This window comes from Eumetopias jubatus, unplaced genomic scaffold (genome assembly GCF_037043125.1).
Source record: "Eumetopias jubatus isolate StellerSeaLion01/CBP00866 unplaced genomic scaffold, mEumJub1_p1.0 scaffold_4, whole genome shotgun sequence".
In the NCBI taxonomy this organism is placed as follows: domain Eukaryota; kingdom Metazoa; phylum Chordata; class Mammalia; order Carnivora; family Otariidae; genus Eumetopias; species Eumetopias jubatus.
This window is the reverse complement of record NW_028274810.1, coordinates 110375735-110398159: the sequence shown is the minus strand read 5'-3', so window position 1 is coordinate 110398159 and position 22425 is coordinate 110375735. Positions and strand designations below refer to the sequence as shown.

Genomic DNA, 22425 nt, shown 5'->3' with positions numbered 1-22425 from the left:
CTCTAACCCAGGAGCCGATTCTGCAGGAATTTCCAGAACCCCCTGCAAATGAATGTCAACGGAGAGGCTTGTAGCTAGTGCTCGGGAGCTGTGATTCCTGAGAGTCAAGTGCATGGGTGCCAACTGGGTCATCTCTGGTCTGTGACAGGGGAGGTGGCGCCCAGCCTGGCTCCGTGCCCTTTTAGCGGACAGCGCCTGGACCACCAGCCCGAGGGCAGCAAAGACACCCCACGCCCCTGGGGAAACACTTTCCAAATTTCAGCCTGACTATAGCCCCAGGCAAACAACAGGTTCCCCACACAAGGCTTCTCTGCCCACCAGCGGGTCTGATTTTATGTGCTTTCAGAGCACGGGCCAAGTTATTGGGTGTACACACGAAATGGGCATTTTCCTTCTCTCTCTACCTGACTCATTTCCTGTGTTGCCTTGTGTGGGGAACATGTTGTTTGCCTGGAGCTACAGTCAAGCTGAAATTTGGAAAGTGTTTCCCCAAAATATCTCTCTGTCCTCAGTTTCTTCCCTATAAGGTGATGAGGGGGGACAGCAGAGCCCAGCTCAGAGGGTGTGGGTCTCACGCGCCGCAGTGGACACGTCCCAGGGTCCCAACAGCGTCACTGGTAGAATGACTGGCATTTGTATTTAGTTTTTATCTGTAGTTGGAAAGCCAGTTGACGCGTTTATTTTTTGAAATATTAAGGGGAGTTTTTCACATAAACTTTACAAGTTTTCATCATTCATCACCACCAGGAGCATGTAACTCTGCTCTACCTTGTTTTGTTTTAAATAAAAAGGATGTTAACATCCACACAGAGCCTCTGCCTTGTTCCTGATGTGTCTTGCTTCTGCAGATCAGTGGGTGACAAGACGGTGCCGTCAGGGGACACTTGCAGAAAGAAGTCCTCCCTTGTCCTCAGGCTCTTTGCACGAGCGTTCACACAGAGCTGTGGTGACACAGGTGTGAGGAGGTGTGGATGGCGAACATTTGTTCTGGAACCTTCTTCCCTAGCCAGTGCTCTGTGTCTCTCCGTGTGTCTTCCTTCCATACTTTTCCTGGCGGGAGCTTCTCTGTCTCAGATTCGAGAATCTTCTCTCTGCTTTCGGCCCGGCACTGCTCACACTCGGGTCACTCCATTCTGATCGCCCCCGGGGTCCAGGGGCACTCCTGGGTGCTCCCCCATGAGGCTGACATCCATGGTCAGGAGTGAACTTGCCATCGAGCTGGAAGGCCCCTACCGTCCCCCTCCATCCAGAAGGGGCATTCTGCAGATATTGAGTTCGAATTGAAGCGTTATTTTGAAATACTATCATTTGGAAAAATAAAGTCTTTCTCGGCGATTTCTTCAAGTCCATGTCTTTAAGGAGCTTTGATGATTACGTTGAAAATACTAAGAGAATTCGTTAATATGCAGTAAGTGTTCTAGCTAAGATTAACCTGATCGTGCTTGACTTGGAATCTGTGCTGATTGGGACTCACGTCCGGGCGTCGGTTAATCTTTGCCGATGAGCAGTTTGCTAATGAATTAAAGAGTTTAGGGAAGATTGGCTGAAAAAGACATTCAGTACTTGATTCATGTATGAGCCTTTCTCAGCGGTTCTGTGTGTCTCTAGACTGTTTTGTTCTGTGCCATATGCAGTGACTGCATGAGTCTTCAAACACGCATCCTAACTCAGACACCCTTGGAGACTAAACTGAGAGTCTCAGTGCATTTTGGCCTCCGCTGGGAGTGGCTCTCTGAACTAATGATGGAACTTGGTCGTCACAGATATTTAACATGAAGCCGCTACAGATCGTGTTTCCCTCCCGCGCGGACCCTGAGAGCCCGCTCATCGACTTGGACCTTCACCTGCCCTTGCTGTGCTTCAGGCCTGAGAAGGTGCTGCAGGTATGCGTCCCTCTGGACCCGGGGTGTCCCTGCTGGTTGGCTTAGTGGGGCATCTAAACTGTCGTCGTCTGGAGGGCGATGCCAAGGCACATGTGTTCCAGAATGCACTGGGAATAGTTGCTTTTTGGCTTCAAGCAGACATTCAGGACTGCATATGCTGTTCACAAGTAGTGCTTTTTGGGGGGCTAAAGGGGCTTTCGTTTTGGCAGGTGTCAGCCCATGTGGTTTTAGTGGTGCGGTTCAGGGCATGGCGCGTGGCAGGTGTCAGCCCATGTGGTTTTAGTGGTGCGGTTCAGGGCATGGCGCGTGGCTGGAGGTGTGCACACGGTGTTATTGATTCCCCCCAGATCCTAACGTGCCTCCTCACGGAGCAGCGGATCGTGTTCTTCTCCTCCAACTGGGCGCTGCTGCCGCTGGTTGCCGAGTGCTTCCTGGCCTACCTGCACCCCCTGCAGTGGCAGCACACCTTCGTGCCTGTCCTGTCACACCAGATGCTGGACTTCGTTATGGCGCCGACGTCCTTCCTCATGGGCTGTCACCTCGACCACTTTGAAGAAGTCAGCAAGGTTAGGCCTCGAGTGTTCGCTGGAGAATGTCGGATCCTTGGGAGCCCTGCCGGGCCCGGCAGGCAATGGCTTCGAAAGGGCCCCGCAGGGAGGGCCGTGCGCCGTGGCCAGGGAGAGTGCAGTTCTTCCCGTCCCCGAGGCTCGTGCCCTGGGTGCCACACACGTGCAGGGTGCTGTCGCACATCTGCACCATCCCCCTGCGGTCCTCCAGGCGTGTTCAAGGCCATGGGGTTCTGGGCGCCGGGACCCTGTGTCACCTGCCAGTCCGCTTAAATTCCCAGGGGTCCGTGGCTTCCCACAGTTCCAGCGAGGAGAGTGCGGGCTTCGGCGCTGACGGAGCCTGCTCTCTGGCCCAGCTGTGGCCCCGTTCTAGTTTTGCGGCCACAAAAGTGAGGTCCCAGCCCTTGCTGAGCCTCAGCCGCCTTGCCTCTGAAGCGGGCATGTCCTCCTGGGCTGGGCCCTGAGTGGGGACCACCCCGCACCTGCCGGCACGTGGCAGGGGCTCAGCAGACTGCAGCGGCCGGTGTCCCTGCTCCAGATCTTGTGTTTCTCTGCTTGGTTCAGCTTCTGTTGTTCAGTAATGCTGTGGACCCTCCTGCTAGAAGATGCCTGTCCGCGCTGCATGTCACTCACAGCGTCGGGGTGTGTGGGCCTTGCTGCATGCAGTGACCGTTTACTTGCCATGCCTGACCTTCGGCAGAGCGTTCGGCCCTCTTGTGTCCTAGTCATAAAAGACAGAGGTTAATTGGACACTTAGGTCATCAGGGTCAGGGTCCCCGACAAGAAGGCAAAAGCGCCGGGACAGCTAAGACAAAACCACACTAGTATCCTGCTTTACACCTTAGACGAGACCACAACAGCATCCGAATGGCCTCTACAGGAGTGACTTTTGCAGAGCATCCTGAAACAAAACAGTTAACCATGAAACACTGGTCGCTGTCACAAGTTGAGGCACTTTAGTCTCCAGATGTCAGCCCAAAAGACCATCAACACGTGAACAATAACCCGATGGGTAGACAGGGGCATGATCAAAGCCCTGATTGGCACACCTTAGCACCCACGGGGGCCCACACTCAGGATGCTCAAGATAGTTTCTCAGAAGAGCTTATAAAAAACCCATAGATTTGAATGCCGAAATGGCAACCCTCTCAGGGAACTTTGTACTATCGCTCAATAAACTTTTCCCTGCTGCCCACCACTCTTCGTCTGGTCACCTCTTCATTCCGCGAAGCGGCGCGACCAAGAGCCGTGGGCACGGAAGGGAACAAAGATCCTGTAACAGCAGTAAGTGTGCTGGCCCCATTATCGTGGTAGGGATCAAAGGGTCCAGTAGTACAGCACTCAGCATACAGTAAGTGCTTAATTACATACGTTTAGATGGTGAGCTAATGTGGATTTGTAACACTGTGATAGTGTCGGCAGGCAGAGCAGGTTTGGCTTTCTAAAACACTTTTATTCATATAAAATACCACGAAGTTTGCCCGATTAAAATGTGCAATTCAGTGGCTCTTAGTAACTTGACAGAGTTGTGCCAACTAATTTCAGACGTTTTCGGCACCCACAGAGAAGCCCTGTATGCCTTAGCGTCGCCGCATGCTGTCCTCCGCCCGCCCCTGGCCACCCCCACCTGCTTCTGTGTCCGTGGATTTGCCCGTTCCACACACGTGGTTTTAGGCCCGTAGCTGGCCGTTAGTGGCTTCCTTCGCTCAGCACAGCGTGTTCTAGGGTCGTCCATGCCGTGCATCCACATAGCCATGGTTCTTGCTGCCGAATAGGATCCCGTTGTGCAAACGTGCCACAGTTCGTTCGTTCATTCATCGGTCGATGGATGTTAGAGTTGTTTCGATTTCTGACTGTTGTGACCAGTGCAGCTGCGAGCCTTCGTGTGTGTGAGGTTCTGTGCAGCGTGCACTCTCCCCCGCGCGGGTACACACGCCCCGCAGACGCTAGCCGTCTAGCCGCTGGAGGAGAGGCCGGGCGGTGCGTGCATTCCCACCGGCAGCGTGGGGCCGCGATCCTCTGCCTCCTCGCCAGCGCTGGCCCCATGTATGCTTCTGGCCGTCGAGGCGGGGGGGACGTGGCATCTCACCGTGGATCTGATGCACGTTTCCCCAGCGACTGACACTGGAGCACCTTTGCGCGGGGGCCTGGAGCGTTTCAGAGCAAATCCCGGGAAGGTGCCCGGGAAGGTGCCAGGTGTCCTGTTCGGCCCGGCCGCTCCCGGGGAGGAGCCGGGTTCTTGCCGAGTTCTTGCCAAAATCAGTGACTCACCAAGCGACAAACACACTTTGGGGAAAGGCAGTTCAGACCTTCACGTAAGGAACGGAAAATGTCTCCCAGTCTGCCTTGCAAATGAGGAAGAAATAGGGCCATGCTCTGAAGTTGAAAATGTGTGTCTTTTTTTAGTCATTAGGGAAAAAAATCATCTTGTTTCAGGCCTTTCCCTGGGGAACCTTTGTGGGCACATCCACCTGACAGCTCCCGTCCATAGTCACGAAGGAGGCCCACTCAGGGATTTACGTGTTCTGGAAGATTTCAGGACAGGCAGCAGGCTGAAGAGCGTGTGTTGGGTTTGGACGTTTTCCTCTGTAGGGCTGGGGCCTCGGACGTGGTCGTGCAGCATGCGTGTGTGAGAATGCTCACCTTGCCCAGTCAGTGTGCTGGGAGACGGCGTGTGTTCGCTTCTTGTGCCACCTGGAACAGGCATTCAGAGCCGGGCCCAAAGGGGAGTGGAGGGGGGGCCTTCAGAGAGCCCAGGGCTGCCACACTCCTGGGGCTGCTGGATGCGGGACTCCAGAGCGTGACTCAGTGTCTGTGTATCTCGTTACACATCAGGCTTTACAAGGAACCCGGGCACATAGTTCAGAAATCCTAAGTGTGTGTGCTCACTGAGCCCGGGGCCCAGCCCACACTCCAGTTCTGGAATGTTCTCTCCAGACTCCCTGAAGTGGCCCACAGAGTGTTTATACCAGGGCAGGGAAAAGCCAGATGACACTATGGAACCCTGACTCAGCCTGGGGCGGATTTGATCAAATCTAGCTTGTTGACATGACTCACAGCATATCCTACATTTTTTGGTAGGGACAGTATAAGGTGCTGTGTACGTGTTAAGTGTGGTGATTTAATTAATAGCAACGCTACCTCAGGGAACGCAAAGTGTGTTTTTGTGTTTTCAAAGATGTCTACAAATTCATGTTCTTACATCAGTCTCTTCAAACTTACAGGAAGCTGATGGTCTAATTCTGATAAATATCGATAACGGGAGCGTCACCTGCTCTAATGACGAGGACGTCGATGTCCCGGACATCCCCCTGCTAGCGGCACAGACCTTCATTCAGAGGTAAAGGCGGGAGGCGTGTGTGCTTGGGGACGTCTCTGCTCCACTCTGTACTTGCCCGCTCTGAGTGTCTTGAGTATCTCTTCCATCTAACATTCCAGAGCCGCCCTTTCTGTCTTTATAGTTTGGAAATTATTCGTGAATGTTTTAAGGTGAAAGTCATTCGTCCTTGTTCTGATCTTGTCTGCGGAGTAATCGCGGCCCCACAGAGTCACGTGATGGTCTCATCATCCCCCAGGGAACCTCCCACCCCCTCTCTGTCACCCTGTCGTCTGCCTGGGACCTTTGAGGTTCCTTCCGCTCCTGCCTGCCTCCTTCCCTCCCTCCTCCCAACCGTCCTCCCTCCTTCCTCCCTTCCCTCCTCCTCCTCTCCACCGCCCTCCGCCCCCCCCCCCCCGCCCCGGCATGAGACATGTATTCAGACCCGTGGGACGCCCCCCCGCCCCGGGGCAGGATTTGTGTGCTGCCCCTGCCCTGCAGCGCAGAGGTGGGCATCCCGCCCCCGACGAGATGTCGTCCTGTCCTCACCCCAGCCCCCATTAGCGCTCTTACGGCCTCCTGCCTGCCTTGCTCATCGCGCGTATGGTTTTTCTAGCTCTGCTACCCATGTCCTTAGCCTGCACCAGGCAGCAGCAGCTGCTTCCCAGAAGGGCCAGGTGAGGCCTTGCGGCCTGTAGTGGGGGTCGAGGACTTCCGGAGCTGCGTCTGGGGAGGGTGAAGGAGCTCTCGTTCTCATCTGCCGGGACGATGGTGCGTCCCGTGGTCGGGGTGTCTGGCCATCCGGGACGGGGCAGCACCGTGGCATCCTTGGTCGTGGCCGGCTGCTGGGTGTGTGCAGGGGACCTGAGCAGGGTGTGCTGGTGGAGTGTCTCCCTGTGTGAACCTACATTTGTAATTGTTCACTTTTTGGTGAGCAAAAGCCGCTTTCCGCTGACTCTGAGTCTGACGTTTTAGCTTTGGCAGGCGCTAGTGTTTGGTGCTTCTCAAGCGTGCGCTTCGGTGGCGCATCCCCAGTGGGATGGGGGTCTCGCACTTGTCCGTGTGGCATTGTCAGGATTCTAGAATATGCACAGTGGCTTGCGTCTCTGCTTGGCTGGACCCCCACATGGATGGGATATCGTGCCTCCTCCAGTCTCAACCACGTGAGCTAACCCACGTGCCGTCGTGGCACATCTGGGAAGGCTCTGAGGCTGCACCGGGCAGTGGTGGTCGGTGTCCCCGGGGGTCCTGGAGTGGTGGGGTGTCCACACGGGCCTTTTGGTGGGGCAGGCAGGACAGGAAGCAGCCCTTCCCCATGAGACGCCCCGATCCCACTCACCCTCTCTGTCCCCCGTCATCCTCACCTGCATCTGACTGTGTGTTCATGGTGTGTCCTCCCTGCTGCCCCCCACCTCCCCGGGGCGGGACAGGGACCCCAGCTCTCCCAGCCGGACTGTCGCAGAGTGCTCAAGTAGGAGGGACAGCCTTCTCCTCCAGCGGAGGGGTCGTCCCTGCACAGAGCTCGGAGGGGGAGGCGGCCGCCACGGCTCTGTACGGATTCCTTCCCCGCGGCGCCCCCGTGCTGCCAGGTGCGTGGCCAGCTCACGACCCTTCCAGGTGGCAGGTACCTGAACAGATCAGCTGAGGTCGGCGGGGCTGGGACACCTGTCTGCAGCAGTAGCTTCTTGTCACACGCGGGGCAAATCCAGAGTGCTCCCCGGCCCGCCCCGGCCCCGCCGACCACTTGGACCCAGTCTCAGCCTGCCTGCCCCACCTCCCCAGGCTCCCGTGGGGCCTCTGGCAGCTGGGTGCTCCCTACCTGCTCAGGGCCGTTTGTGTGTGTCTGGCTTTTCACCTTTCAGGCCCGAGGTCCTCGAGGGGCCCCTCCAGCCCCCAGCCAGGCTTTTTCAGCAGGGGGGGTCCTACTCTCTGACCCCCACGCCCTCCTATTTGGGGTGCACTCTTCTGTTTTTCTGTTTCTTCCCACTTGCACATAGGCCCCACCCTGGAGCTTTGCCTTTGGTCACCATGCAGCCCACACCCAGATGGTGCCAGGCGTGCAGGGGGTGCTCAGGAAACACGGGTGGGATGGGTGTTTGTTGGGTGTGTGTCTTCTGCATGTAAACCGCATGCTTGCTGGTTGGTTTCCGAAGCTGTGGCCTTGATCGTGCGGGGGAGGCCGGGGTGGCCCAATGCCGGTGCAGGGTATATGGACACAGGGTTCCGCCAGGCGGCCGAGAGCCGTGACACACAGGGCGTTGGGTGCATCCAATTCTCCCAGACAGCACGTGGTGGTGGGAAGCTGCCGGCCAGGAGGCAGCCTGCGCTGGAAACCCCTTGTCCTTCCTAGGGTGGGGAGTGCATACTCTTGCCAGGCAGAGCCGGGGGGAGGGACGGATTCGGTTTGGGTGAAAACGTGCACAGTCCACAGTGGAGGCCTTTGTAGGTTCAGCATGGATGAGCTGTTAGCATGGAGCGGTGAGTGGACTCTCCGGGGATGTATTTTTAGTGACCCAGCCCGGAAGTTCTTGATGGGTCTTCTGAGCATCCGGGGTGTTCATGCACCTGGGAGAGTGTTCTCCCCGCCCGTGAACAGCAGTCCCGGCACGTGGCGTGAGCTGTGGTCAGCGTCCATCTCTCTTTTCTAGGGTCCAGAGCCTCCAGCTGCACCACGAGCTGGACCTTGCACACCTGGGCACCAGCACGGACCTGAACGAGGGGCGCACCCGCAGGCGGGCCTGGCAGCAGAGACTCAACTGCCAGGTGCAGCAGGTGGCCCTGCATCTGCTCTTCAGCATCTTCAGGTACCGGAGACCATTTCCTTGGCCGCGGTGGCTCAACCCCAAGTGACGTGGCTGAAATCCTTGCCCCTTCGGCCCCCGACCGCCTGTGGGGGATCACACCAGTTGAGAGCTTGGGGCCAGCCCAGGGTGGGGACACTCGGGTCACTGCGGGAATGAAGCCCACCCCCGAGGCAGCAGCACTCCGGATCTGTCCCCGTTAGAGAGCCTTCCTCTTTGTCCTCATTCCCGTGGGCGCCACCATCCTGCAGGGTTTAGACCAGAGCCTTTGTGATTATCCAGTGGCTGTGTTCTTCAGATGTATGTATTTCCGTAGAATAAATAATTGATCAGGAAGAAAATGGGACCGTGTATTGTAGACAGGTTGTGTTATCTCTGCTCAAAGCAGTGTAGTTGGTGTGGACACAAATAGGTTCTTTTCATTTTGCTTTTTTGAAATGAAATCTTTCACGAGCAAGGTTGGGTTTTTTTTTTTTAACACCTTATAAGCTTGATGAATTCGTAAAAAAGCAGAAACTATGAATACAGAGGATCAAACTTTATGTCCCTTAGATAACTTTTCCTGACAACAGAAGGAAAGCGTTGAATGTCTGACACATGGAATGTGGCCCATGGGCTCGTTGATCCCACGTGTGGACTACTTCCGCTGTGGCAGATCGTACGGGTTCACGTTCAGAGTCTGCCTGCTCTACGGGGTTGCCCCCTCGAGTCCGCTTTGTGTGTCATCTGCAGGAGGAAGTAGGGGCTGGGAAGGGAGGAGGCCCGTGACGGTCCCCCCAGGAGGGAAAGGCCGTGCTGAGGTCACCGAGCAGCTGGAGCAGACCACGCCCAAACCCAGCCCTCCCCGGGGTCGGAGCCCCCTTTCCGCGGCGGGGCTTTTGCAAGGGCTGGCCTTCCCGTCTTTCCTGGGTTGCTAAATCGTCATGACTCTCACATATTTAAAAATAGTTCCACACCTAGACCCTTTTTCTCTTCATCAGGGAAGTGAAGAACCACCTAAATTACGAACACAGAGTGTTTAATAGTGAGGAGTTTCTCAAAACCAGGGCTCCGGGGGACCAGCAGTTTTATAGACAGGTGAGGAGCGAGTGGGGCTGGTGTGTGCATGTGCGTATTCTGTCCTGCATACGTTTCTGTATTTGCAGCATTATTCGAAGTACATTTTTTTCAGCATCTGTTAGTATTTTGTGAAGTATTAACGTTTCCAGAAGGTTTCTTTCCACATGGTCCCTTTGGACCCTTTGGCCCCGTTTTTTGATCCGCTTTTCAGAGTATAATTTACCTGTCATGAAATGCACCCATTTTCAATGTAGTGGGCGATAAATTCTGACAGATGTGTGTGCCTGGGAGCCACCTCCTCGGTCCGGATCGGGACCTCTCCATCAGCTCGGACGGCTCCCGTGCCAGGCGCGCGGCCGCGGGGCCTTTCCGTCCGATGCGGGAGGCGGCGGTGGCTCTGTCCACCTGCTCACAAGCCTGTGGGACGCTTCCGTTCTTGTCTGTTACGAGCAGTCGTATCTGGGGCTTCGCGCTGGCAGGTGGTGCAGCTGGCACCGATCTTCTGGGTCCTTGAGGGCTGCTTTCACACTTTTCGGGTGGCCTCTCTCGGTGGCGCCCTGTCCAGCTGATGGCCAGAGGGGCGGGTGAGCCTTGCGCCCGCGCCGCAGCTCCCCTCGTGACTGAGGCCCCACAGCAGTCATTCACGTTGGCCGGCCAGCAGCCTCTGCTTCTCCGGGCACTGCCCGTGCCCCCATGTCTGCTCTCTGACATTTGCGGGACAGACTCCACGCTCCCCCTGTTCGCGGGCGCCCCGGCCATCTGCTCCCTCTGCACTCACTCCCCGGGGCACAGAGCCTGGCCTGCAGGCCCCATGCTGCCCACAGAAGACCCTGCCGTGAAAGGCGCCACGGAGGAGCACAGGGAGAAGCCACAGGGACGCACGTGGGGCCAGAGCAAAGCCAGGAGCCCCATTCGCAGCCGGGTCACAGCTGTGACAGGCGCCTGGGCCGAGCTCCCTGCCGTCCACCTCCTTGCTCCGCCAGCTCGTGGAGAGTACTCCAGCAGTCCCCGGGAGCCAGCTGCCACCTCCCATCCCGCTGCGTGTCCGCTCCTGCCTTCATTCTTCTGCGGGTGTTTTGTACGTGGGGTTTCCAGCACCTTCCTTGTGGGCCCTGTGCCCCTGCAGCCCTCCTGTCACCAGGCTGGGCGGTGTCCCCTGGGCCTTGTCCCCTGCAGGCTGTTGGACCACAGCAGGGAGCAGGGTAGGGACAAGCACCAGCTGCTGGAGGGTCACCTTGTCCAGCGAGAGACCAGCAGCTGGGTCACGGGAGCCACGGGTGGGTGCCAGCCCGTGCACCTGCTGTGAGGAGGGGGCTGTGGTCCCTGGAGATCTGGAATCACAGGCCACAGGGCACCGTGGCTCTTGCTGTCATGAGGGCAAGGTGGTTGAGCTTTTGAACGTTTGGTGGTCTTTCAGACACAGACTGGCCGGTCCTTCGCAGTGGCCTGGGGAGGACCTGGAGGCTAGCGTGGCAGGGTGGGGTCAGTGAAGACAGCTGCCGCTTAGGAACTTGTGTCCAAGGAGCCGGGGGTCGGGGAGAGGCTGCGGCCGGTGGGGAAGGGACCGGGCAGCCGCTGCAGGCGCCCCGGCGGCACAGCGAAGGCCAAGAGCGCGGCGGTAACTGGCCTTCCGTGGTCTGTTTCAGGTGTTGGATACCTACATGTTTCACTCTTTCCTTAAAGCCCGGCTCAGTGGAAGGATGGATGCCTTCGCCCAGATGGACCTCCACATGCAATCCGAAGAGGACAGGTGCTGTCTGCAGTGTGCAGGCACAACTCTGGGGACCAGACGCTCGAGTAGCATGGATTTATTTGGGTGGATGAATGATACATCCGACCAGAAAATCTCATTCCGAAACTTGTAACACGTCGGGCTCGTCCCCGAGCGTTTCTGTTGGGGGGGAGGGGTGGGACGCCGAGCACAGCGCGTCTGCCCTGCCATCCACTGCCGTCCGCCTTCCCTCTCCTGCCGCATCGCCACCGCCCCCCCCGTGCTGTTCCAGCTCTTCCCACACTGTTCCCGACAGACTTTGTTTATGTGTGTCCCTTCGGGGGTACGGTCTGTCCTCCAGCCGCTGGCTGCACCGGGGAGACTCCGACACAGTGCTCCTGCTGTTTTCCCCTGGCACGCGGGAATAGCGGGCACCGGTGTCACCTGGGAGAAGAGGCTCAGGCGTTGAGACGTATTCTGTAGTTGTTCTTCTAGCTAAAAGGTGTTGCTTTTTTCTGACCTCAGATTTAACGGGATGCTGGCAAGTCCAAGAAGACCGACCATTGAGAAGATGGCCTCACGGAAATCCTCACCCCTGCACGTCGCTCACAGGAGGATGGTGGTCAGCATGCCCAACCTGCAGGACATCACCATCCCCGAGCTGCCAGCCCGGAACTCGTCGCTTCGCAAAGTGGATGCCTCGGAATGCAGTAGCGGCAGCACAGGTGATAAACTGGCCCCTGTCCGGGCGCTGCTCCGCCGCTGGGCTCTGCTGGGACCAGTCGCTAACACAGCCAGGGTCTGCTCAGCGCAAGGGGGTGGGTGTTTGGCCTGTGTGTGTGTCTGCGTGTACTTACAAAACACACGTTGACACGTGTCCGCATCTGACGGACATGACTGGCAGGCCCCAGCAGCCACCACGCTCACTCTAGATCCTGGGGTACGAAGGGCCCGGTGTCCCAGCCCTCGTGGAGCTGCTCTCCTGGGAGGAGGCCAGACCAGAAACATAAACACGGAGCGACAGGGTGTGCGGTGTCCCAGCACGAAGGAAGCGGCGTCGGGGTGGTGACGGGGGCTCAGGTGTGGCAGCCACGGTTTTCAGCAGACACGGAATGGCGAGGCCAGGCCACTCCAGTGGCAGGTGGCAGGCGGAGGGACAGCAAGGGCCCGTGGGTGCCATGACGGGAGCAGCTCCGTCTGGGAGGCAGGCCTGTGTGCACAGTTCCAAATGTCAGCCGGGAGTTTCCTTGGAGTGTAAAGTGCTCTAGAACACGTGTGCACGTGTGCGAGCCCATGTCTCCTTTCTGTGTGAGCTGCAGCAACACGAGCCACGTGTGCCTCAGGTATTTACCCTCAGGGCCCCCTCCGTGGGGTTCCAAACACAGCGGCCAGGAGAAACGGGTGCGGCCAGGCGCCGTGCACCGGGGGGGCCCTGAGGCCGCTGCCTCGGGCTAAGGCCCCAGGTACCAGTTGGTGCCTCCTGACGACCGTGCACAGCAGAGTGGCAGTCTGAGTGAGGGGCGCACCCAGCCGGCCTCAGGAGGGGCCGTGTGTCCAAGAGAAAAGTCCTCAATGACAGAGCACGCGTTCTGGAGGCGCCTGCTGGGTCTGAGGCCCCTCACAGCGGCCTCCTGGCTGTGTGACCCTGGGCAGGTGGCTTCACCTCTCTGGGCCTGTAGTTCTTCTGTAAAACCCAGTGATGCTTTTCACCCCTGGCTGTGCTCACTCTGCTGTGGGAAGGCACTCTGCCCTCTCTGCCCCCTGAACCTTCACCTGGAGCCCCCCTTCCCCTCCCAGGCTCCTCCCTCTCCCCCAGGCTTCACGGCGGAGACGCCACCTCCGTGGGGTACCTGGCCTTACCTACAGGACTGGCCTGGTCCTGGTCCCCTGGTGCCACCTGAGAGGCACTTCAGTGACATTTGTGGAAGGAATCGGTGTGACACACCTGGATTAGGTTGGCTCTGGCATTTAGTAGCTGGGCACCTGGGACGCACAAAGCCTCAGTTTGCATGTCTGTACGACGGGGTTGATGGCAATGGCCGTCTCACAGAGCAGGCGCATCTCGGCTTGGGTCATCAGCTTAACCCTCCCGTGAAGACTCACTACCAGATGTTTCTGTTTAGCGCTAGAGTCTTAGCAAATAAAATTATTCCGTATTCTCAAGGTGCCATGGAAGCAGAGTGGGGGGACCCCCATTCAGCTCAGGGGCACGTGGAGCTTTCTAGAAGAGGCATAGAGGTTCTCACTTGATGTTGCACCCAGGGCCCAGAAACGTTAACCCGGACGAGATGACAGGGACCCAGGTCTGTTTGTCGGGTCTGCTGATTGTGTGCGTGTCTCCTCTCGGCTCTAGTTCTGAGTGTGACCCCGAAGCCGACGTATACGTTCAAGATCCCGGAGATCCACTTCCCCCTGGTGAGCCAGTGCGTGCAGGCCTACTACTCCGACTGCGTCGCCCTGCTGAGCAAGGCCATGAGCCTTCTGGCGCCCGACAGCTCCGTGCTCCTGGCACGGTACTTCTACCTCCGCGGGGCCGTGCACCTGATGCACGGGCAGCTGCTGGATGCCCTCCTGGACTTCCAGAGTCTGTACAAAACAGACATCAGGATCTTTCCTGCTGACCTGGTTCGGAGGATGGTGGGGTCCCTGTCAGGCCCCCAGCGCGCCCAGGCCGAGCGGGTGCCTGAGCTGCGGCGGCTCATCAGTGAGGTGGTGGACAAGCCCGGAGAGGCCCCCAAGCCGGACGACCGCGTGAAAAACTTCGAGCTGCCCAGGAAGCACATGCAGCTGGACGATTTCGTGAAGAGGGTTCAGGAGTCAGGCATCGTGAAGGACACCAGCATCATACACCGACTATTTGAGGCGCTAACCGTAGGTAAGAGGCCGGCCGTGGCCCAGATGGCGAGGCGTAACCACTGGGGACGGGTCTGCAAACCGTGCCGCGAGCCCCCGTAGGGGGAGGCCCTACCGGACGTGGGCAGTTACAGGATGGGGGGTGAAGGTCCGCCCAGGGTCTAGGGGAGTGTGACCAGAGAGCCTGAAGCCGCGGCAGGCTGGCTCCTGTCCTGGGGCCCCGCTCGCTGTGCCATCCCCCGGCGGTGGGAACGCTTCACACGACCTGACGGCGCAGACAGGAGTGCCGCCTTGTCCCGCGATTACTGCCGCTGCCTGGCTCATTTGGGACCTTTCTGCCCCCCCGCAAGGGACCACCGTCCCCAACTGGAGCCTGCCCCTCCACCGTGTGTTTACGTGTTTACTGCACGCGGCACGTAGGCGTGTGTGGTTTTAAATGGCCCGAGCGTCCCGCCGCGTCAGGCTCGTCGCTGTTGGGCAGCCTTCCGTGCTGACGCGCGTGCGCCTGGTTTCTCCACCGCATCTTCCGACGCTGGGGGGGGGGGGGGGGGGCGGGAGCCAGCACGGCGCACCTGTGTGTGGCCATCGGGTGGCGTCCGGGCGTCTTACTTTCCCAAATACTGACGTGGCGGGTTTCACGTACCTGCTGCCCTACGTGGTTGTGCACGGGTCTCCCTGTGACTCGTGCCAAGAGGCCCAGTCTGGGCACGGGTACCGCCATCCTGACGGCGAGCTGCCTCCTTGCCCTCGGCGGCTGCAAGGCCCGGGACACACCCACGTCCCACCACCGCCGGGCAGCGCTGGGCATCGTCCGCCCTGGGTGGTGGGTCGGTGTGACGAGTGTCCGCTCGCCCGCTCGGAGCTGCTCTGGTGTCGTCTGTCCATTTCTACACCAGGATGTTCGCCTTTTCCTTCCAGCGTGTGGGAGCGCCTCGTGTCCTCTGCACAGGCTGTCCTTTGCCAGACGCGGGCCTCTCTCCTTGGTCTCGTCCGCGGCTCCGTGGGCGGGCTCGGCCATGCAACCCTCTTTACCTAGATGCGTCCTGCTGCCCCCGCCAGGAGGAGGAGCCGATCGCCCGTTTGCTGGCCCCAGGCACTCGGCCTGACCAAGGCGCAGGCCAGCCCGGCCCTCGCTGGTCACCTCCCTGTGCGGTGCTCTGGGGATGCCACGGAGAAGAGACACCGTGTTGGCCCGGGCAGGGCGCAGTGGAGCGCATCTCGTTGGGTGCCCAGGAGGCACCCGTGGGGCGGACAGCTTGGGAGGATGAGCTCGGTCCGAGGGGAGACAGGTGCTCGCAGAGCGCCCTGGGCAGCAGTGCTGGGGCTGCCAGGAAGGGGGAGCATGGGCCCCCATGACTCATGCTTCTCAGGGGAGACCCTGCCCCTTCCCTTTACAGCGGGGCCGGCCAGTCCAGTGGCCTGAGATACGGTGGATACAGCCACTGGTGGTATTGTTCTTGGGGAACGAGATGTCCAGGTTGTGCCTGGCTGTTCCTGGACGTCACCAGGCTCCCCTAGCGTGGCCGTGTTGTTTCACGGCACGAGACGCTGATGGCCCCGGGCGGCGCTGTTCTCCCGGCAGGAAGAGGAAGGTCTGTCCCCACTCCTGTGGCCAGAAGCGTGTCCCGCAGCATGTAGCTGCCTGGGGAGCATGGTTTAATGGCTGGACGCATGGACAGTGTCCAGCATTTCCAGACTGACGCTAGCAGGGACGCGGAGGACGCCCGGGAGGGCACCGGCAGACATGGCCCACGCTGATGGGCCACTGACGGCCCGGTTGTCATTTTGGGTCCATTCACATTGCAGAACACATCCGTTAATGGTCCCAACTCTGGGACATGTGAGCCGCTGTAGGGCAGCACCAGATGGATGTTTCGGCCTAATGGCCACGTGTTAAAAAAGCTCCTATTAAATCAGAGATGAATGTTACCACCTTGGAATGAACAGCTGTCGTCTAAGAACACACCTGAGATTTTATTTAGGAGATTCCTGTCACTGTTTTGTCATTACGCGTCTTTATAGACGTTTCAAAGTCCGGTGTTGACACTGCAGGACCAGTAATTCCCGAGGGGCCTCAGGGCAGGGAGGTGGATGCGTGCGTGAGCCTGGGGTTCCAGAGCTGCCACCTGCACCGCAGGTGATGGGGTGCGGGAGGGAAAAGCCGGCATTTCTGGGTGGAACTGGGGACAGGTGAAGCATACGTGACCTGTCTGCACGGGTGCGTGCAGGAGCCGTGGTGGGGCACGGCAGCCCCCGGTGCACGCAGCAGGCGTGTGGGGAGCTCACAGATGTGCGCAGTGGCTGCAGGCTTGCACCATCCAGTTGTGCGGCAGCCCCGGAGGGTGTGGTGGCCAAGGCCTGCAGATGGCTGCAGGGATGGCCCCCTTGGGCCAGACTGTCTGGTGGCCGTGATATCCAAGTTCCCAGGGGACTCTCCCCCTGACACCATGTTATGGAGCCAGAGCAGGGACGCGGCTGCCCTGGAGCTTTCCTGCATCTTTTGTCCATTTCCGATCTGGCCTCCAGCAGGGCTGGCTGGGGAGGACACAGCTCCTGCTCTCCCAGCCGCCTCCGCAGGAAGGCACAGCCACCCACCCACACAGCCAGGCCCGGCTCCACACTTAGCCTGCCAGCAATGGCCTTCCTCCCCGTGCCTTGGTTTCCCGATTTGTGAACAGCCTAACAGTGCCTGCCTCCTGAGGGGGCAGGAGGATTGAGTGGGACCCCGTGTTGTGGGGAGTGACACGTGAGTGAAATGTGTGTGCAGCTTCAGGGAAGGGAGCACGTGGGCTGTTTTATCTGCGTCTTGCGCAGGATGCATAGGAGTTTTGCGGTCTGAGCACCCTGGACCAGTGTGCGCAGAGGCACGTGACATAGGCCTGTTTTGGAATATACTCAGTGCGACTGGAGTGTGCGAGTGTGAAGGGGCACAGGGGCCCAGTCCTGGAGGGATTTGGGGCCTGGTGTAGAGGAGGAGCCCTGAAGTGTTTGAACGGGAGAGGGAGCGCCTACTTGTATCTGAGGGCATTCCGCGCGCCAGGTGCAGCAGCTGCGAGGCCGTGTGGGCGTTTGTGCCTGTGCAGGACGGGAGGGGCCTCTGTGTGACCGAGGGATGCGGAGCAGAGGCGGAACCCGGCCACAGCAGCAACAGACACAGGGAAACGTGGGCATCAGAATGGGCTGGACTTCTTGGCAGTCGGGTGGAGTGGGAATGGGGTGGGCCCATTTCCGCTGCATGGATGAGCAAGTGGGTCCGTTACACAGCTTGCTTGAAGTCCCACCACTAACCAGGAAAGCTGGGCTTCAGATTTGGGTCTCTCTCTGACTCAGAGCCCGTGACTGTTGGGCATTTAGAAATGTTACTATATCAAGTTCATCTTGGTTACAAATAAGACTTATTTGCTCATGTAAGCGGAGAATACTGAGATAGGGCTAGCTTCAGGCAAGGCTTGATCCAGTGATGGAGGAGCGTCACCAAGGGTCTGGTCTCTTTAGCATTAGCTTCATCTAAGGACTAGCTCCCCTCATGGCCCCACGATGCCTGCCGCCAGGTCTAGTGGTGACCCAGGGCTTTGCCACCGTAAAGCGTGTCCTGAGAGTTACTGTGGCCGCTGGGCTCAGGTCACAGGGCAGCCCCTATCCCCTGGTTCGAGTGCCCATCCTCCACGGGCAGGTGGGGCGGGAGGCGTGGGTGCTGGCGCCACCTGCTGGCCCACGTGGGCAGCACACCGCGTCTTCTCCCACGCAAGGGCTGTGTATGTGGCTCTAAGAAATCTCTTTTCTCTACAAAACCAAGGACACCAGAAACAGATTGACCCAGAAACATTCAAAGATTTCTACAACTGCTGGAAGGAGGCAGAAGCAGAGGCCCAGGAGGTCAGTCTGCCTTTGTCGGTGATGGAGCACCTGGATAAGAATGAGTGTGTTTATAAGCTGTCGAGCTCTGTCAAGACGAATCACGGCGTGGGCAAGATCGCCATGACCCAGAAGCGCCTGTTCCTCCTGACGGAAGGGAGACCAGGCTACGTGGAGATTTCCACCTTCAGGAACATAGAGGTAAGAGCGCAGCCGCTGGATTGTGCTGTTTGCTAACTTGGGGTGCCCCTTCGAGTGTAAAGGTGGTCGTCTTCCCCACTGAGGACGCTCAGCTGTGGCCTCGTCTCAAGCGTTATATTTATTTTCGAGGGGCGTATTGGATGTGTTAATCCAGCTCTGAATGCTCCTGGAGTTGGGAGAGGCAGGAAGGTACCACAGCCGCGGGGAACGCTGGCCCGTGGGTCACCCCCCGTCCTCCAGTGCCCCCCAAACACCTGCTTCCACAGACTGCCTCCCAGAATTCCAAAGAAAGAGAAGCATTTCAGGAGGCAGAGGAATGAACCCTGTTTGAACCCTGTTTGAACCCTGCGGACGAGCGCCTTTGTGCGGATGTGCTAACAGGTCACGCCCGTGGTCGGCCAGGAAGGGGTCCCCGACCCGCTGTGACGGGTGTCTGACAGCAGGGTCGCACGGAGGCCCCTCTCTCGGGCCGTGCCTCTCCTCCCGCCCGGGGCCGGGCTCCGCCTGGGGCTCCCCGCACCGCACCCCGGCCAGCCCCCCATTCTGCCCCCCTCGGCCCGGGGCCTGCCTTCACGCTCGGGCGCCAGCTGCTGAGCCACCTTCCCTTGCTGACCCCCGAGTTCCTGCCAGGGGGCATCTCTCTGACCTGCTGCTGCTTTTTCCGCCTCCACAGGAAGTGAGAAGTACCACCGTAGCGTTTCTGCTTCTGCGAATACCCACTTTAAAAATTAAAATGGCGTCCAAGAAAGAAGTGTTTGAAGCTAATCTGAAGACGGAGTGTGACCTGTGGCACCTGATGGTGAAGGAGATGTGGGCCGGGAAGAAGCTGGCTGACGACCACAAGGTCTGGGGGATGCGGGTGCCTGCTCATTCCAACTCACGGCTCGTCTCGGGGGCTCGGGCGTGGTCCCGTGAGCACGTGTTGGTTAGACAAGGTCCCTCCAGAGGCCCTGGAGATGCCGTGGTTTGTATGGCCCAGTGCGTGGCCAGTGGCATCTGGGGACACTGTGGAAGGACCGGGGCTGGCCTCTGAGGTCTGAGTTGGGTCTCCCGGGCACACCCTGCTCCAGGCGTCTCCTCTGCTACCTCCCAGGTCTAGGATTCTGGCAGGGGGCACTCCTCCAGTTGACTTTAGAGCCTAGGGATTTGTGTGCTTTCACTTGCTTTGGGCCACAGTAGCTTTGAGTATACAGAGTAAGGATTGCGTGGGCGTGAAGGGCACCACGGACAGAGGCCCGGATGGGGCACCGGTGGGGCGAGAGGTCTGTACCGTCTAAATGGCAGATAAGGCCGGAAAGCCCACAACCCAGTGCACAGAGCATGGATGGGGACTCACACACGGGGCAGGTCAGGGGCCGCAGAGGGGTGCACGGCCCAGAGTCATCAGAGGGAAGGTGGGGGAGGCAGCCGCCGCCACAGGGGCGAACATTAGAAAGAACAGACTGTGTGCGGTGGGAGCACCGGCCGTCGTGAGGGAGTCGCCAGGCACGAGGGGGCCCAGACCATGGCTATGGAGGGAGTCTTTCTATCTGGAGAAGGGAGGGGGACCAGGTCCTTTCCAGGGCCCCAGCACTCCGTGACTTTCCGACCAGCCATCTGATTTATGCCTGCTGCTGGATTTTGCACAACAGTACAAACTGGAGCCCGTGGGCCATGGACCACCTCTGGCTGTTTTCGAGCCCGGCCACAGAGCCGAGTGGTTGCCACAGAGATCCCAAGGCCCACGGAGCCCCAAGTATTATTAGCTGCCTGGCCCTTTGCAGAACACGTTGGCCAGCAGCGCCTGTATAAACGATCGGTGTTTGTCTTCACTAAGATGGACAAAGTAGTCACATGACATCAGCTCCAACGTAAACCGAGCTGCCTTGAAAAAACACGCCTCTTCAAAGGTGTGGTTTGATGTAATGTCCCCAAGTCTCGCAGGCGTTTTACGGACTTGTTGAAGTGAGTGCCTTTCTCCCACAGGACCCTCAGTACGTCCAGCAGGCGCTGACGCACGTCCTGCTGATGGACGCCGTGGTCGGCACGCTGCAGTCGTCCAGTGCCGTCTATGCCGCTTCCAAACTGTCCTACTTCGATAAGATGAAGAGCGAAAGTAAGCGAAGCATGCGTTCGACAGCCGTGGTGTCCCGAATGTGCCTCCGTACTTTTATGCGGTTGACATCACTTTTTTCCGAATCCCAAGTTTCTCACTTTCTTCCTTTGACACTTTTACACGTTTATGTTTGAGCAGCACACGTCCTTCTGGTCGCCCGTCCCCGGGCGCTCTGTGTGTACCCACACCCACGGAGGGACTTCCTGCTTGAGCTCTGAGTGACGTCCCACAAACGCTGGGTGTTTTTGGTCAGGATTCCCAGTTGCCAGCAGCAGATCTCCAGCAGCTGGTTACGTGGAAGAAGGATTTGTGGACGGCTGTCGAGTGGCTCGTGGAGCCCCTGGCAAGGTCACCAGCGCTCAGCAGTAGGGAATGCGCCCACCGGAGAGCTGTGTGCGTGGTCGGTGTGTCAACTAGAGCCCGAGCGGAGGCCCCCAGGTGGACGGATCTTTTCTTCCCCTTGATGTGGTCGGTTTCCCCAGATAGGAATTCTCTGATCACCTGCACATAGATCTGAATCTGGCTCTCACATTCTGGAAGCCATACAGAGAGAGGTTGGCGGTGGGCTATTTTTATTTGGCAGGGAGTGGATTTTTCAAGTCTAGGAAACAGCAAATGGGTAAGAATAACTTTACGTATCATTTTAGCTACCTCTGTTTTGTTCCAACTTTTAAATGATCTAAAGCCAATGGTCTTGTGATTTGCTTTATAAAGGAGAGAATAGAGAGGACTGCTCATTATTACCATCACTCCGAGCCACGGCCGCCCTGTGCTAGGTCCACCAACAACATCAAGTTCGTGAAACACAGGCGAACTACGTAGGGATGTTTTTAAGACCGTCTCTGGTCCAGTTTGTATGCACTGTTTTTTGAATCACAGCTTTACTGAGATGGAATTTACACACCATACTCGGGGAGGGTGTACAACTCCATGGTTTTAGCGTATTCACGGACTTGTGCAGCATCAGCAGAGTGAACTTTATTTTTTTTTAAAGATTTTATTTTTATTTATTTGGCAGAAAGAGAGAGAACAGGAGCCAAGGGAGCGGCAGAGAGAGAGGGAGAAGCAGACTCCTCGTTGAGCGAGGAGCCCGACATGGGACTTGATCCAGGAACCCTGTGATCATGACCTGAGCCGAAGGCAGACGCTTAACTGACTGAGCCACCCAGGCGCCCCAGCAGAGTGAACTTTAGAACATCTTCATTGCCCCAGAAAGAGACCCTGTACACTTAGGAGCCACCCCTAGCCCCCAAGCAACCACCGATCCACTCTCTCTCTGGATTTGCCTGTACTGGGCACTTCATATACACGGATCCTTTAGCACGTGTCCTTCTGCGAGTGGCTTCTTTCATTTAGCACAGTGCTTTCAGAATCCATCCCTGAAGCAGGTGTCCCGTGTCACTCCGTCCTGTGGCTGAATAATGTTCCATCGTGCGGGTGGACCACTTTGTTCATCTGTTGTCAGCTGACCGTTTGGGTTGTTTGCACCATTTGGTTTGTTGCAAATAATGCTGCTGTGAACACTTCGTGGACAGGTTTTATCTGGGGATGTTGTCATAGCTCCTGGGTGCATAGCTGGAGATTCTGGTTTTTCAAAAAATGTTTTTCCAGATGTAGAAAAAGCAAATCTCAGTTAAGTGTTCATTCGCTTTGGCACGTGTTGCTCTTTGCCACGGCTGTCGCTAACTGTGAGGTCCCTGATGCTTCCTGATCCCAGAACCCCCCCATGTGTCCCGGACCTCACCCCCATCCCAGAACCCCCTTTCCTGGGAGCAGGCAGGATGCTCTGGTCACAACACCAGCAGACTGGGAGGAGCTCTTGTCAACAGTCCTGGAAGCAGGCGTTGGTTGCTTGTTATTTTTTTCATTAGGAACAAAATCCAACACTACAGTTCAGCTGTTTATTCTCAGTCCAAGCTTAGGCCTCCCCTTCGTCAAGAGTTTCTGCAAAAGCCTTCTGACTCCTTTGTGAATGAGGCACACCGTCACCTTGGTGGTCACCAACACCTGTCAGCTCACTCTTAATTGTTGTCCACCCTGTTCCATGTGGTGAAGGCAGGTTGTCTAGACTCAGTGTCCCTGATG

The 22425-nt window shown here is 58.0% G+C and overlaps 1 protein-coding gene across 5 annotated transcripts in view; it reads left to right on the top strand.

Moving 5' to 3' along the window:
- Positions 1 to 22425, top strand: part of DENND3 (DENN domain containing 3) — a 53430-nt gene that overhangs the window by 15449 nt on the left and 15556 nt on the right. For all 5 annotated transcript variants that reach the window (XR_003609670.2, XM_028105608.2, XM_028105609.2 and 2 more), the window contains exons 6-16: positions 1764 to 1883; positions 2231 to 2449; positions 5674 to 5789; positions 8414 to 8569; positions 9547 to 9643; positions 11272 to 11375; positions 11862 to 12061; positions 13690 to 14211; positions 17986 to 18245; positions 18919 to 19089; positions 20211 to 20340. Coding sequence is in view for 4 of the 5 variants with exons in the window: in XM_028105608.2 (XP_027961409.1) it covers positions 1764 to 1883; positions 2231 to 2449; positions 5674 to 5789; positions 8414 to 8569; positions 9547 to 9643; positions 11272 to 11375; positions 11862 to 12061; positions 13690 to 14211; positions 17986 to 18245; positions 18919 to 19089; positions 20211 to 20340 (2095 nt within the window). In the remaining variant the exon portion in view is untranslated. The remainder of the gene's footprint in view (positions 1 to 1763; positions 1884 to 2230; positions 2450 to 5673; positions 5790 to 8413; positions 8570 to 9546; positions 9644 to 11271; positions 11376 to 11861; positions 12062 to 13689; positions 14212 to 17985; positions 18246 to 18918; positions 19090 to 20210; positions 20341 to 22425) is intronic.